The following is a 16,244-nucleotide window of genomic DNA, read 5'->3' on the forward strand; positions in this document are numbered from 1 at the left end:
GTAAGCCTGTAAATCTATCGGCAATATTGAGAAAATCACCTGAGATATCTAAACAGTTATTGGGTAGTGTAGAGTTTTTAGGAGGACACACACACACACACACACACACACACACACACACACACACATATACAGACACACGCACTTGCAGTATAGTCTCCCAGAAATCATGTATTTTGAGATGATTTTGAAAATAAGTGGTGATGAGATACATTTTTAAATTTTATTTTTTAAGCATTCACTATGTCATAATTACTAAGCGAGGACCTGCGTATCTGGAAATGATTGTGATTTGTTCTTTCTGTCACATGTAAAATCTGCCATAGCTCACCAGGAAATCACCAATGTAAATGCAACACGAATAAGATATGTGATAGTTGAGATTTCAAAATATTTAGTTCCCTGGTTAGACCAGTTGCTTAAAAATCATTGGTGGAATTTACAAAATAACAAGTAACACAAGTGTTAGGGTCTCACCTCAGATCTGTGGATGTGGAATCTGGGCACAGATCCTGTGTGCAGGTGAAATTGAGGCTGAAGAAGCATCCACTGTGTCATTGGCCTTCCTTAGTGAAGACAGTAAATGAGCTCCTACTGCACATTTTAATTGCACATTTGTTAGAATGGTTAACATAGAAAACACCAATAACACTAAATGCTGGTGAGGATGGGTAGCAACAGGTGGTGTTGCTAATGGGGATTGCAAAAATGGTACAGCTACTTTGGAAGACAGCTTCGCAGATGTTTATGAAGTTTCCAAGTCATGCTTGTTGGTGTTTGCCCAAAGGAGTTGAAAACTTATATCTACACAGAAACCTGCACACAGATATTTAAAACAACTTTATTCATAATAGCCAACACTTGGAGGCTACCAAGATGTCTTCAGTAGGTCGATAGGGAAATAAAGCTTGGTATATCTAAGCAATGAAATAATCAGCACTAAAAAGCAATGAGCTATCAAGCCATGAAAAGATGCAGAGGAACATAAGCACATATTACTAAGTGAAAGAGGCCAACCAGAAAAGGCTACATACTGTGTGATTCCAACTATAGGACATTCTGGAAAAGGCCAAAAGTATGGAGGCAGGAAAAAGATCAAGGGTTACCAGAGGTTGTGGGAAGGGAGGGATGATTAGGCAGATTTTTAGGGCAGTGAAACTATTCTGTATGATACTGTAACGGTGGATACATGGCATTGTACATCTGTCCATATCCAGAAAATGTACAGCACCAAGAGTGAACCCTAATGTCAACTGTGGGCATTAGGTAATCATAACGTAGCCAGGTTTGCCTCATTGATTGGAACAAATGTGTCACACCAATGCAAAGTGTGTCCTCTGCTCAAAATTTCTGTAACCTTGAAACTGCTCAAAAAAAAAAAGGCCTTTTTTGTTTGTTTGTTTAAAGTAAAGAGCTGGTTGATTTGTGGATTTCATGACAGGCAGTGCGCTGGGTGCTGAATGGTGTGGTAAATAAGAGAGCAGTTACCTTTGCCCCTGCAGATGAATGCATAGTGGGGAAGTGAACACCTGGGAATCCTGCAGGAAAGAGAACAGGAACTTTAAGGAAGATCAACCTGATTGAATCAATCTACGATTAAAGTGACGATTCTGATTGATTAGATTATTGTCGAGTGGGATTTGGGGGTTCAGTAGGCATCTAGCAAGGTGCCAATATGGGAGGAAGTGTATTCCATGCAGGGGAGGTGGCGTGTGAGAGGTCCTGAGGTAGGAGGACATAGTGAAGAAGAAGAGGAAGAAGAATGTGGCCGAAGCACAGAAAGCAGGGAGAGCGGTCAGGTGATGCTGAGAACGGTAGTGCAGTTGCCAGGCACCACCTTGGATTTTAGACTTTAGTCTTTTTTTTTTGAGACGGAGTCTTGCTCTGTTGCCCAGGCTGGACTGCAGTGGCCGGATCTCAGCTCACTGCAAGCTCCGCCTCCCGGGTTTACGCCATTCTCCTGCCTCAGCCTCCCGAGCAGCTGGGACTACAGAACCTCGCCCGGCTAGATTTTTGTATTTTTTAGTAGAGACGGGGTTTCACCGTGTTAGCCAGGATGGTCTCGATCTCCTGACCTCGTGATCCGCCCGTCTCGGCCTCCCAAAGTGCTGGGATTACAGGCTTGAGCCACCGCACCCGGCCTAGACTTTAGTCTTAGAACATGAAATCTCATGGAAGAATTTTTACCTGTAAAAAAATGATTTTGTAACTATCATACTGCAATGTGTTAGTCTTAGAACATTACTAATATCTTAGCCCTCTTATATGTCTTCCCTGGTTGCACTCCTCGACTCTCTACCACCCTCAGTTTTGTATTATTCTCTGCTTCTCTGTATAATTTTATGTCTGTATGTCTGGATACGAAATAGTTTCATTTTGTTTGTTATGAAATAAAATCATATAGCATGTACTCCTCCGACTTGCCTTCTTAATATTTATATTACTGGGTTTCATTCATGTTGGCATAGTTCATTTTTTAATGCCGTGCAGCATTCCATTGTATTAATATATATTCGTCCATCCTACTGTTGATGGAAAATGGACTGTTTCCAGCTGCTTGCCATGATGGATAGTGCACTTGTGAACTTTGTTTCATGTGACCTGATGTGCACAGGAGTGGAATTCCAGGGAACCTCCGGGGTAGGGCTCTGCTCAAGCCTCTGCTGCTGCCGGACACGGATGCACCTATTTATTCTCCTGGCAGAAGTGAAAGAACTCTCTCGTTCCTCCACGTTTTTTTTTTTTTTGGGGGGGGGGGCTGGTGATTATGAAACTATATCCTGTAAAGGTTTCAGTTTGCATTTCCCTGATTACTAATGAGGTTGAGAATCTTTATGTTTATGGACCAGTAGGGTTTCTTCCATTGTAAAATGCTTGTTCATGTTGTTCGCTTATGTTTCTGTTGGGTTGTTTTTCTTTTGGTTATTCATAGGGATACTTAATATATATATTGGACGCTAGTCAGATATATGGACTGCAAATAAGAATCTCCCAGTCTGTGGCTTGCATTTTTCTGTCTTCATGATGTGCTTTGATATCAGAGTTCTTAATGTCAAATACATGAATTTTTCCCTTTATCGTTTGTACCTTTAAGTCCTATCCTGTATTTATGGTGAGATGATGTCATGTCTGAGATTTGCTTCATAATAATGCAGTAGTGGGCAAAGAAGGGTGGAAGTGCAGATGACACACAATAGGCCGTGTGCTGGTTGATTTTGAAGGTGGTTGGTAGATACATGTGGCTCATAATACAGTTCCCTTTTTTCTTGTGTATGTTTTAAAGTGTTACATGAGAAGGAGAAAAAACGTAAAGGAAGAATTCCTCCCTAGCCTGAGGTGACAAACATTTTGTCTTCTAAAAGTTTTATTTATGATTTTGCCCTTTGATTCTACCTGGCACTGAATTTTGTTTATGGTTTGAGTAAGGGAATTCAGTTTCTTGTTCACTGTGTGGAGAACCTGTTGCCTTAGTATTGTCCACTGAGAACGCTGTCCTCTTCTGACATATCGAGTGTCTCCATGTGGGTCTGTTTCTGGGCTCACTTCTGTTGAATTTCTAATTATCCTCGTGCCACAGAATTACGCCATTCTAGTCACCATAGCCTTGTAATAATACTTGATGTCTGGTTGGGCAAATGTGCCCATGTAATATTTCTGCAAGAGGTTGAGACTGTTCTTGATCCTTTTCATTTTTATATACATTTTATGATCCTTGTGGAGATTTTGATTGGAATCACACCAACTCTGCAGATCAATTTGGAAAGAATAAAATCTTTATTATTGAGTGTACCAAAGAAAATGTTACATTTCTCTATTGATTTGAATTGTCTTGAATATCTTTCCATAAACTTGAATTTTCTTCATTAAACATTCATAACATCTTTCATTAAAGATATTGCTAAGTATTTATTTTTGGGTGCTATTTCTATGTGTGTCTTAAATTATATTTTCAAATTAATACTGTAAGTTGATTTTATCTTAACAACTTTGCTCAGTTCTTATTAATTTTCATAGTTGATTTGTATCTTGCTTTGGCTGATTGTGTCTTCTCTAGTATCTTTTTTATCTCCGTGATCCTCTGAGCCAGCTGTGACTTAGGGCATGATTTTTTTTTTTCTTCTTTTTTTTTTTTTGGTTTTCAAGATGGAGTCTCGCTCTGTCCCCCAGGCTGGAGTGCAGCAATGCAATCTCAGCTCACTGCAACCTCCACCTCCCGGGTTCAAGCAATTCTGCTGCCTCAGCCTCCCAAGTAGCTGGGATTACAGGCGCATGCCACCACGCCCGGCTGAGTTTTGTATTTTTAGTAGAGACGGGGTTTCACCATGTTAGCCAGGCTGATCTTGAACTCCTGACCTCATGATCTGCCCACCTTGGCCTCCCAAAATGCTAGGATTACAGGCGTGAACCACCGTACCTGGCCAGGGCACGATTTTTAATAGAAGGTGTGATGGTGACTGTTCTTGTCTAGCCCTTGATCTTAAGGGGGAGTCTGATGTCTTGTCATCTTAACCCTTAGCACTGTCTCCTCTACCTTTTCCAGATTAAAGAAATGTCCTCATGAAAGAGTTTTAATCTGGGAGTGGTGTGCTGAGGTATGCAGTTGGATTGCTCAGGCCTCAGTGTGCCGAGGGGATCGGGGTGGTTAAGGGCAGGTGTAGGGAAAGGAGTGGGAAACTCTTTCAGCATTGAGGCAAGGCATGGTTGCAGTCCCTGGGGCAGGTTCTCCTCTGTGGGAGGCAGGAGTGCTGGGTGGATTTTACAGATTTTTGGGAGATAGAATAAGTAGATAGTAGATAGTGATGCTTGATTATAGAAGCTCAATGAAAAGAATTCTGGGGAAATGGCTCCCAGAGTTTTGGCTTGAGCAGCTCAGGTGAGGATGCCATTAATGAGATAAAGATGATTGGAGGAGGAGCAGATTTGAAGGATGGTTTTGGACACGAATGTTGAGGCGCCTTCTAGGATCCCGGTGGAGATGAGAAACGGGCGTTAGAATGCACAGGTGAAAGCAGAGTGAGGAGCTAAGCTGGAGTGCTGGGTTGCAGCTTTGCTGGTGTGCAATGCTGAGAGGAGCCATGGTGGTGGAAGTGGAGGATAAAGAGATGGCGCCCCTGGGGCCAGATGCAGGAGGTGGATACACAGAAAGAGTGGCACAGCGAGGCTAGGGGAGATACCCTGTGCACAATTGTTAGCAGCGCTGAGTTCTGAGAGGCTGGGCAGGATGAGGGTGCCGCCTGATAGGTGGAGTGTCAGAAGGACCACTCAGGGCAGGCTTCTGCTGAATTTGGGACTCCCAAACCTTGTGTATGTACAGTTGGTTGGCCCTCAGCAACAGGCAGTAGATCCTAGGAAAAGTCATTTTTAGCTTTCCTTCTTCCTCAGTGTAGAAATTCATAGAAGAGGATAGGATGGGTGGCAAGCTCAGGCCTCTCTCCAGTCATTTCCATAAAGGGGTGGGGCTTTGAAATGCAGGGGAGAATTAAACAGGTTGAAGTCGTTACGGGGATGATGAATGCTGAGAGAGATGGGTTAACGATACAGAAAGGATGGTTTTGGTGCACATGTGGTTTTACAGTGGAGGTAGGGGAGCTTGATCTCTCATAGCAGACAGCCTCCTGCTACCTGGCCTTTTGAAAGTCCAGCCTCCACTAAGCAGCATGGAGAGGTCACAGAGTGAGCAGACCGAGGGCAGATACGTAGAGCAGCCAGAATGCTGTGTGTCAGAGAAGAAATTTGCAAAATAGGACCATGTTGAAAAAGGTGCTGATCAGCACTAAGCAAAGAACAGATGCTGTTCAGCAACCAGGATGTTGTACAGCAACTTGGTCCTGGTCACAGCAGCACAGTGACCTCTGGATGTAGCAGCTGCCAGGTGCTTGGGAAGGGCCCCGTGGGGTGTTTCATTGGTCAGGAACCTGTGGTCAGCTTGTGTCCTGACAGGTCCCCAAGGCTGGTCACATTCTACCAGACCAGACTGTGTCCGAGGGATCACCTTCTTGCAACGCCCAGTGACTGACCTGGATGGCTGAGTGGTCTGGGGTGGGCACTGCTACCTCCAGCTCGGGCAGCCTGCCCAGGAGAGGGAATTCATGTTGCGAAAGTTACTTGTGACAAACCTGAGGGAGAAGTCGGGCTGGTCCTGGGACTGGTGTGCTGGGCTCTGGCCATGGGGCGCCTGCCGCTGCTTTGCTGTTGGGCATCACTCCATCCTGACTGAGAAGGGCTCCTGTGCTACATGAGGTCTGTGTGTCCGGCTGCTCCCCTGACTTTTCCTCAGAATAAACAGCCCTACTTCATGTGTCACCACAGCCCTGATCCCTGTGTCACATTGCTCAATAGATAGTGTTAACAGTTATTTTGAAAATACACGTGCTCTCTCTCCAGTAACATACCCCCTAGAATCTGAGGAGAAGATGAGAAAATATCCCACTTGGAAGCTGAAAAGACAATATGTAAAGAATGGTTTTAAATGCCGGACAACTGATCCTAAGCTGTGGAGAAAAGGTGTTCAGCCTCTAGGGAACCCAGTGGCATGCCACTCAGACCCTGGAGGTCTGAACAGAGCCCACTGCAGGCTCTGGTGAGAAGTCTGTAGTGTAACCTGCCTGAGACAGCTGAGTCCTCTAGCAAAAGGGCCAAAGCATAGAGGCAGGTCCTCTAGTGCGGAAAGAATGGAAATGTGAAAGAGACCACACGGTGGCCCACACTGCCCCAGGCCATGCCTGGCTGACAGCTGGACGGCTGGACCCACCTGGACCCACCCGGTGGCCCTCCTGTCCTGTTGTGGTCTGGGCAGAAGAGGAACCCCTGGGGCCTCCTGCGGAGGAGTGGGCTCAGCAGGGGACATGGATGGCCTCGGGGGTTGGGACTGACCAAGCCTGGGGGCTATGACCCGTAAGCGGGGCCCATTATAGAAGCTGGGGATGACTTTCTTATTTTCTCCAGAGGTAGTTTGATACTGTGCAGTGTGGAGGTGCCGTATAACTTAGCCATGTCCCTGCTGTCATTGTCAAGAACGTGTTTAGATTTTTGCTACTATAATGATTAAAAAAAATTTTTTTTCACGAGGTATTCAATATTATACTATGGCTGTATTTTACTAATAACCTTAAAAATTTGACATTCCTTAAAAATGTGTTATATTAGGCCGGGCGTGGTGGCTCACGCCTGTAATCCCAGCACTTTGGGAGGCTGAGGCGGGCGGATCATGAGGTCAGAAGATCGAGACCATCCTGGTTAACACGGTGAAACCTGTCTCTACTAAAAATACAAAAAATTAGCCGGGCGCGGTGGCGGGCGCCTGTAGACCCAGCTACTAGGGAGGCTGAGGCAGGAGAATGACGTGAACCCACGAGGCAGAGCTTGCAGTGAGAGGAGATCGCGCCACTCCAGCCTGGGTGACAGAGACTCCTCATGAAAAAAAAAAAAAAAAAGTTATATTAAATCCTCACTTTGTCCTATAGCTTTGCTTACTAGACTTGCCCTTTCTTATTTTTATACTAAAGTTTTGTTGTTGTTGTGATGAATAACTGTTAAAAAAAATAGAAGGAACAGTAGAGTGAGTGGTGGCATACCTACTTCAGGTTACACAAATGGCAACCTGTGCTTGAGGTCAGTCTTTATAAAAAAGAGATGCATCAGGCTTTTCTAAAAGTCATGTACAGCCCCCTTGAACGTGTTTTTATATTTCCTCACCTCATACATATGCAGTAATTAATACATTGCTTTAATTTTAAATTAAATGCTGTATTGGGCTTACTATTCTGCACTTAGTCTTTTTGAGATGTGTCCTAGTTCATCTTGATGAGTTTTTATCTTTAAAGCTGACGCAGATGACGTTGATCTTAAGCCCTGGAGGCTGACAGAATAAAGGGCACCAGAGGGAAGTCAGGGCATTACTCTCTTTGAGTAGAAAGGCCACTCATCTTGCGCCTCTGGTCCAGAATTCCCAAGTAGAAAATTGGATTCTCCTGCTGGTGCTGGGGACTTTGCTTTCAGTGTCTGCTCTGCGACCTTTCACTCCATTTTCAGTGAGTTCGTGGTAATTAGAGTGAAGTAGGAAGTGACATAGGCTGCCTGATCTTGTGGCCAGTTTGGAAGGTCATTTTTATTTTGAACTTAAAAATCGAATCTTTTGGAAGAACCTACACCCTCCTTTGAGCCATTGTGTGATTTAAAAGACTGCAGCGTGTGTCTTCCCCCAAAGTAGATGCATTTAGGTTTGTTAATGTTGGGTTTGTTATTGGCGTTTCAGTATTTGGTAACAAATGAGGAATGTCAGTTCAGTTTACCAGTGACTTCAAAATAGAGAGCTGGTAGAGTTTCCTTTTAGGTTGTGCTTTTCCAAAATCCACAAATGGTCAGAAACTCATTTATCTTGTTTCATCATAGACTTACAAAACACATTTCGGTGCCTAAATGGGATTTGGGATTTTTGTTTGTTTTTTGTGTTGCTTTTGTGAGTGTGTAGAGACAGGGTCTTGACGTGTTGTCTGGGCCGGTCTGAACTGCCTCAGCCTCCCCGTGTCAGGATTGTAGGCATGAGCCGCCGTAACCAGCCTTAATGCGATGTAATGTTTCTATTCTGCCTTCTTGAACCTCGCTCAGTCAGTACACATATTCTGTTCAAAACTGAATAATTGAACCCAGGAACTGAATACATTTAGGTAAAACTTGCTACTTGAGACTTGGGCACCGGGTGGATTTGAATGATGCCGTATTCGTGATGTCTACCCTCTCACTATCCACATTCAGGGATGGAAGAGATTTGGAGAGTGAGAAATGCTTATAGTAAAGTTCAGCCCATCTCCCTGCTGTAGAATGTTCTTGTATGAGCAGTCGAGCAGTCAGTAAAGCAACCCTTTTCATTGTTGAACTGCTCTCGTTCTTAGAAAGTTCTTGTTTCTGTTGACTTGAAATTTGCTTCCGTGGTTTAATTTTTCCCGCTGTTCTGAATTCTTTCACGTGCTGCACAGGACGTGCCTGTTCACTGAGTTCATAATCTTACTTCTTCAAGCTCATCATCCCTCAGGTTTTGCCTCCTCCTGTCACCAGGCCTTGTCTTCTGGGCACCGGCATCTGGCTCTTCCCATGGAGTCTGGCCAGCACCGCAGGCTCTGGACCAGCATCAGCTGCCCCTGGGCTCTTAGCTCTTGGGAGTTGCTCCTCCATCCTTTGCCTGCCTGGGCACTGACCTTGCACCTGGTCTCAGTCCAGGCTCAGCCCCGGCTCTGCTGGTCCTCTTCTCCCTACAGGATGGCCAGCCGCCGCGCCCTCCCACTGTGCTCCAGGCCCCACCCGGCCTCTCTGGACACTGGATCTGTAGTGTAATGGGAACAGGTGACATGACAGTTTCCTTTCTATACCTTTTTATCTTCTGTAGACTATTGAGATTTAGTAAACATGTCTGTTTGCACATGCTTAAAATGGTTGAAAAGTTTTGCCTTGTGTGTCTTTGCAAGCGACGAAAACTAAAGGTGGTAGGGATTATATTAATTTATTTAATCTTGGACTCAACATTTTCAAAGCTGTATTTTTTGGGTAATACTTGAAAATCATACAATGTCTGCCTATTTGTTTATTTATGAGATGGAGTCTCACTGTGTCACCCAGGCCAGAGTGCAGTGGTGCGATCTCTGCTGACTACAGCCTCTGCCTCCTGGGTTCAAGCGATTTTCAGCCTCTGCCTCCCGAGTAGCTGGGGTTATAGGCACTTGCCACCACACCTGGCTAATTTTTTTTATTTTTAGTAGAGACGGGCTTTCGCCATGTTGGTCAGGCTGATCTTGGACTCCTGACCTCAAGTGATTCGCCCGCCTTGGCCTCCCAAAGTGCTGGATTACAGGCATGAGCCACCGAGCCAGGCCAGTTTTTTGTTTTGTTTTGTTTTGTTTTTTAAGACTTACTTTGTTGTTATTCTTTGTTTTGTTTAACATAACATTTCAGAATCATATGCCAAGTAATAGAGGAACATTTGTTAGGTGGGGCTAGGAATGGGGACTGGGGTAAGGCCCACTGTAGTTCTAAGAAGAGGTTCCAGTTTAACACCATTCCTATAAGAATTTTATCGTGTTTTAATTCAGAGCAAAAGCCACACAGCTGCATAGAGGTGTAAGTGAGTCCTTTGAGGAAGTAGGTGACTGAGCTGTAAAAAGTCAAGATCACACAGCTGAGGGATTGCAGTGCGTGTTTCTTTTCATTCTGAAAGAACTTTTTACTATTTAACAACTATTTTTAAAGTTACGAAATATTTTGAAATATAGTATACTTTTTTGGCCTTTTTTTCTTCTTTCGCTCCTTGTCTTCAGTCAGCGTACTTTTTTTTTTTTACCGAAAGCCCACCTCTCTAGTAAGTGTGGAAGGAAGAGAATGAGAAACTGGTGGTGTGATCTCTACTCTGGAGCCTCGCGTCGCTTCTGAGAAAGATGCCGCTTGTTGTAGAGAAGATACGTAGCGGTTCTGCTCAGCTGCACTTGGGCATGGAGAACAAGAACCAATTTAGACCCAGGCCTGAATCCACAGAGGCAGACCCTGGGTTAGGAGGCACTTCTGCAGCCTTCAGAAGATGCAGACCAATTAATTAACTCATTGGACTGCTTTGATAGACTAGTGACTTGCTCTGTGGATTCACAGAGAATTATTTGAGGTCAATGATTGGAATGTGATTTTAGAAAATATTCTTTCCTTGGAATTCTTTGGTTTTATGCTGTAATGTAGTTTGTTTGTTTGCTTTAAAGGAAAGTTTGTGCTTTCAAGGACGGTTTTAGGATGTAATGGCCAAAAATCAAACAACAAAAACGATCATCTTCACTTGAATATATGGGTGCTACATGAGTCTTGCTTTTCATTTGTATTATTCCAAAGTTAGGTATGTGAGGTCAGCCACAAGATATTATACACTAGACATTTTACATTGATTTAAATTATACTGTCAGAGCTTGAATAGATTTTATAATATTCTTTGGGCCAAACCTGCCTATCAGAATCACCTGTGAACAGTTTTTTAATAGTGACTTTGATTGCACACGTGGAGGTGCAGATCTAGTGAACATACTGTTTTAGGAACAGCTCCTCGTATTGTCTGTGCCATGCATGTGTGTGGTGTGCCATGCATGCACGTGTGGGGTGTGTTTGTGTGCACTCCTGTGCTTATCCGCACCTGTGTGTGAGTGAGCACTTGATCGTGCATGCACATCCCTTAGAAGTGTGGACCTGTGGACTTACTGGTCAGTTAGGAATGTGTTGTGTGCGCGTGTGTGTGCATGTTGTGTGCAAGTGTGAGGTATCTGTGACTACACACATGCCAGTCTCATTATTCCCAGCTTCTTATACTGCAGTTGTCTTTGTTTGGTACTAAGGTGGAAGCTCTGCCAAGGTTTTTTCTTGGTACGAGCCAGGATCAAAGGGTTGTGGCGTTTTAGAGCTTACAAGCTGAGGGCCCTTGGAAGGCAGGAACTTCAGACGAATTCTAGTCTGTAAGGTTCCTAGTTGTTCTCTGGGGGGAGTCAGCAATGATCTGTGCTTCACTCCCAGCATCTGTTGGCTGTACTTGGCTCTCAGGAGGCTGGACCAAGGACAGCATTTGCTCTCCTGGTCTCACCACACCGGTATTGGCTTAGGGAGCCTCTTGCGAATGCCGCCATGGACGTTAGCTTTTCAGAGAACGAGAGTGAAGGTTTGGGGAATGTTTCTGTCCTTACCTGTATTGGCAGTAGGCAGTGTGAGAGGTGGTGGTTTGTGGGTTGTGTTCCCCTTGCCTGGTGTTTTCTTCTGATTTCATACTGCTATAAAGAACTGCCCCAGACTGGGTAATTTATAAAGGAAAGAGGTTTAATTGACTCACAGTTCAGCATGGCTGGGGAGGCCTCAGGAAACTTAGCATCATGGCGAAGTTGAAGGGGAAGCAAGGTACCTTCTTCACAAGGCAGCAGTAAGAAGTGCCGAGTGAAGAGGGAAGAGCCCCTTATAAAACCATCAGATCTGGTGAGAACTCATTCACTATCATTAGAAGAGCATGGGAGAAACTGCCCCTGTGGTCACCTGGTCTCTGCCTAGACATGTGGGGATTGTGGGGATTATAATTAAAGATGAGATTTGGGTGGGGACCTGAAGCCTAAGCATACCACCTGGTGTTCAGATGAAGAGGTTGTAGAAGCGTATCTACTGAGTAAAGAGGGAAACTGGAGTCAGGAAGCTTTAGGCTTGGTTTTCTTCCACATTTAAAACAAGCCCAAGGAAGAGAGAGTGCAGCCGTGCAAGCCCCTGGCGGATCTGTTTTGTCTCACACAGGTTTTCTATTTTCTCTGTGTCTTCAGCAAAGCATCTTACACCGCCTCAGGGCTCCTTTCATCCCCAGGCCCAGTCCTCAGCCTGACACAACATAGACGCTCAGCAACTAAGTGTTCTGAGAGGGAGTGCAGCTCCTGGGGGTCCGCGTCCCATGTCCTTGTGTTTCCTGCTGGTGGTGTTTGGAAGTGCTGTTGACATCTGGGCCCCAGTCGGTCCTTGTTACTGCGGGTCTTGTGCTGTCTCTGGAACAGCCCTTTATGGGCACCATCTACTCACTCATTCACTTCTGTTGGCTGACGTGGCCCCTGAGATCTCTTCTTCTCCTTAGACTCCGTGAGGCCAGATGTTGAGTGTGGAGGCTTCCAGCCCCTGCCTTCTGTCCCAGCTTCGGGCTGGCCCGGCTCCTCGTTCTGCTGTCCTGCTTCAGCCATTCCTCCATGTGCTTTCAGTCCCCTAACAGATTTCTTCGGTTTGCAACATAGCGTGGGAATGATGACTAGCACATGCCAGCACACATCAGGCAGGTTTATGAAATTATGTTTTAAGAGAACACAGAATCCCAAATTACTCATCCTGTATATGTGTTAAAATGTGTAACCTAATCGCTGAACAATGAAAACCAATTCCTTTTACATTTAAAAACTCACTAGTTAGCTAAGAGTATAATGGTAGTTGCAATGTACTTTAAACAGAAAAGTCCTCTTGCTTGACAAAGGTAAAGGAAACTGTTCGGTCCAAATTTGTTCCTTTCATGCCTGCCAGGGCTTCTGGTTTTGCAGAGACCTCAGGCTAGGAGCAGCCCTAAGCAGGGAGACTGAGTTACAGAGAATCCCCACCAAGTTGCAGGCAGAGGGACAGCCGAGGCCCTCGGAAGTGCACGAGAGGAGAACCACTAAGGCAAATTCACCGAGATACCTGGAAAGTTAGAATCCCAGTCCCAGTCCATCAAATCGAGCATCATAAAATTAAGTTGTCCTTACTGTGAAATGGCAATTTGTAATGATTTCTGAGAAGTGGGACCCATGGTGGTGTTGATGTCTGAGCCAGGTGAGGGTGAGATCCCTGGCGCCATGGGCTGGCCGCCAGGATGCCCTGGAAACGCCTTCTGTTCACAGCTGTGTGATTCTTTTCTTTCTGTGTTGGTGAAGCAGCCAGACCCGGTCCGTTTGGAATGCCTGGGATGGTGCCGCCGCATGTTCCTCCTCAGATGCTCAACATTCCGCAGACCTCTCTGCAAGCAAAGCCCGTGGTAAGGCCTTCCCTGCGTGCGCTGGGTGGGGTGGCCAGTCTCAGACACGGTGTGTGCATAGAATTTCAATGAATGCCAAAATAAGTTCCTAAGCTCTTGAATTGATGTGTGAAATAGATGCCAGTGTTTGTTGAAATAAAAATGAGCCGGGAAACGTCAGCCTGGGCCTGAGTCGGGTCCTGCTGGCCACATGCGCGTGACCTGTGCCCTTCGCTTCAGGCCCCACAGGTGCCCAGCCCAGGGGGCGCCCCGGGCCAGGGTCCATACCCGTACAGCCTCTCTGAGCCAGCACCTCTCACGTTGGACACGAGCGGGAAGAATCTGACGGAGCAGAACAGCTACAGCAACATTCCTCACGAAGGGAAGCACACGCCGCTGTATGAGCGGTCCTCGCCCATCAACCCGGCCCAGAGCGGCAGCCCCAACCACGTGGATTCCGCCTACTTCCCTGGCTCTTCTACATCGTCATCTTCCGACAACGACGAGGGCAGCGGAGGGGCGACAAAGTGAGTGGTGCACAGGTTGTGGGGTGCTTCCTGGCGGGTAGTGACCTGGGGAAGCTGCCTTCTGGCCTGCCAGCCCAGCTGGTGTTGTGCTCAAAGATGTAGTTTGTTGCAGGTGGGTGATGGTCAGTCTGTACTCAGAGGGGGGCTCCTTGGACAGAGAGGAGAGAGGAAGAGTAGGTATGTTCTTTGAAGTTTCCATGATTTAAAACCTGCACCATCCCAGCCCCATGACCTGGAGCCACAGGAACCTTTCTGGGGAGGAATTTGACAAGAACTGGTTTGTGTGATGCCCCAAACATGGGGCCATTTGTCTGGTGTGGTGCCACTCACACCCACCACAGCAACCCCCTGCCGACCCCCGAAACATTGATCTCCTGGCTCCTGGATCAAGGGAGCTCTGAATTTCCTCTCCTCCTAAACTCAGCAGATCAGAGGACACTTTTGAAATAACACTGTTTGTCCAAGCATAACCATAGAAAGCTGCCTAGACCCGGGCTGATTGTTTCCTTAGAGGAGTGTTTTAAACACTGTGTGTCCCTGAATAAATGAGTTCACAAATACATAGTTGGTTAAAATTTGATCGAGGAAATCTTAAATTTGCACTTTCCCTTTCCTTTAAACTGTCTTATGTTTAAAACAAAAAAACAGAGAAAAAAAATTTCTTTCCTTTAAGTCAATGTCTCCTTTTCCTTAGTGTGAAATCTACGGCGTAGATAACCAGGACTGGTTGATGTTACATCTATTTCTTATGTAAGAAATGTAAGAGACATAGTTGTCAGTGTCCATGCCAGTTCTTACCTGGAGTGTCACCTGAAGCAGGTGATCTTTCTTCTCTGTCCTCTGTTGATCTGATTGAAGGGCTCTCTGCCATCCAGGGATGCACACCCTGTTTATATCAGGGAAGTATAACATTAATAAATGTTGATTTGCTAAATGTGCAGAGAAGTATAAAATTAATAAATGTTTATTTGCTGTATATGCAATGCCAAGACTCTAAAATGAAGTAAAGAATTGCAGTTGAATATTCAAACTTTTAAATTAACCTCTAGCAAGATAATAGATTGAGTACCCATTGAATCAGAATCTCTGGTTGGGGCCCCCAAATTTGCATTTTACATAAACACCTCAGTCAGTCTTTAGCACACTGAAGTTTGAGAACAACTGGTAGATGGTCTTAGAAGCCCTTACGCACCAGAATTCTAAGGCATGTGCAGTTTGTTATAAAATGTGACTCATATCAGCAAGGTCCAAGTGTCTGTTAAATACAGTTTTTGTTTTAGTAAGAAATGTTCTTTCTAAACTCTGAAACATGGGTGAGAAATAAGACAAAAAGCAAAAGAAGTAAGCTTTATAACCCCAACAAGAGTTCAGTGCTCATGATGGAGATGTGGAAACCAGGTCAGGGTGCTGACTTGGGGATGTAGGTGGTGACTGGAGCATATCTCAGTTGAGGCGCTTGTTCCTCCGGTGGGGAGGGATTGAGAAAAATGTGAATTGCCCATCTAATTTGGCAAGTTGTCTTTGTTAGGATGAGCTGAACTTGGAGTGATTAGGACTGCCTGAGCATGTCCTGTCTTTGCTGTGTACACACCCTCCTCCCTGTCTGTAAAGGTTCTGGTAAGCTTTTTGGAGCTTGAGCATCTGGCCTCCCTCTGACCTCTTGCAGTGCTTATCATCTTTATCCCTGGTATGGCATCTTTAGTGTTTTCTAGAGATGCATCTTGTTTCTGCCACTGGAATTTGACCTGCTCAGAGGATTGTGTTTTCCGATCCTTGTGGTATGAAATGCCATGAAGAATGCAGGGTACACCCTGTAATCAAAAGATTGGATTCAAGCTGTGTGACTTAGGAGTGACTTAATTTCCTTGCATCTGTTTCTACTTTTATTATAATAAGGAAGAGACAGACATGTTAGAGTTGAGATGAATGAAGGCAGAGGAGACAAGGGTGCTTGTTTCTGAAGGCTTCGGGGTCAGAAACTAGCATTCAGCTTGGGGTCAAACCCTTGATCACGGGCATCCTTTGCTTCTGGCAGGTACAGGGGTGTGATGCGTGTGCCAAGTAGGGACAGTGTTCATGATTTTCAGCAAGGGTTCTAGTGTGTTGAATTGGTTGTATCTGCAGTGTGTAACGTGCCCCTTAGGCTGTGCATAAGAGAACAGAGAATAGCTTTCATAGTTTACCAAAAAAAAGTCACTACT

At 45.2% G+C, this 16,244-nt stretch overlaps 2 protein-coding genes across 8 annotated transcripts in view; one reads left to right on the plus strand and one right to left on the minus strand.

The window, feature by feature from the left end:
• Positions 1-16,244, minus strand: part of NINJ1 (ninjurin 1) — an 868,176-nt gene that overhangs the window by 377,879 nt on the left and 474,053 nt on the right. The window lies entirely within an intron of this gene.
• LOC126937819 (constitutive coactivator of PPAR-gamma-like protein 1) overlaps positions 1-16,244 on the plus strand; it is a 115,162-nt gene that overhangs the window by 51,708 nt on the left and 47,210 nt on the right. For 4 of the 5 annotated variants that reach the window (XR_007719861.1, XM_050761575.1, XM_050761576.1 and 1 more), the window contains exons 6-7: positions 13,437-13,537; positions 13,757-14,043. Coding sequence is in view for 4 of the 5 variants with exons in the window: in XM_050761575.1 (XP_050617532.1) it covers positions 13,437-13,537; positions 13,757-14,043 (388 nt within the window). In the remaining variant the exon portion in view is untranslated. The remainder of the gene's footprint in view (positions 1-13,436; positions 13,538-13,756; positions 14,044-16,244) is intronic. The other variant, XM_050761577.1, reaches the window with a different exon arrangement.

The sequence above is a fragment of the Macaca thibetana genome, chromosome 15 (assembly GCF_024542745.1).
Source record: "Macaca thibetana thibetana isolate TM-01 chromosome 15, ASM2454274v1, whole genome shotgun sequence".
Lineage (NCBI taxonomy): Eukaryota > Metazoa > Chordata > Mammalia > Primates > Cercopithecidae > Macaca > Macaca thibetana.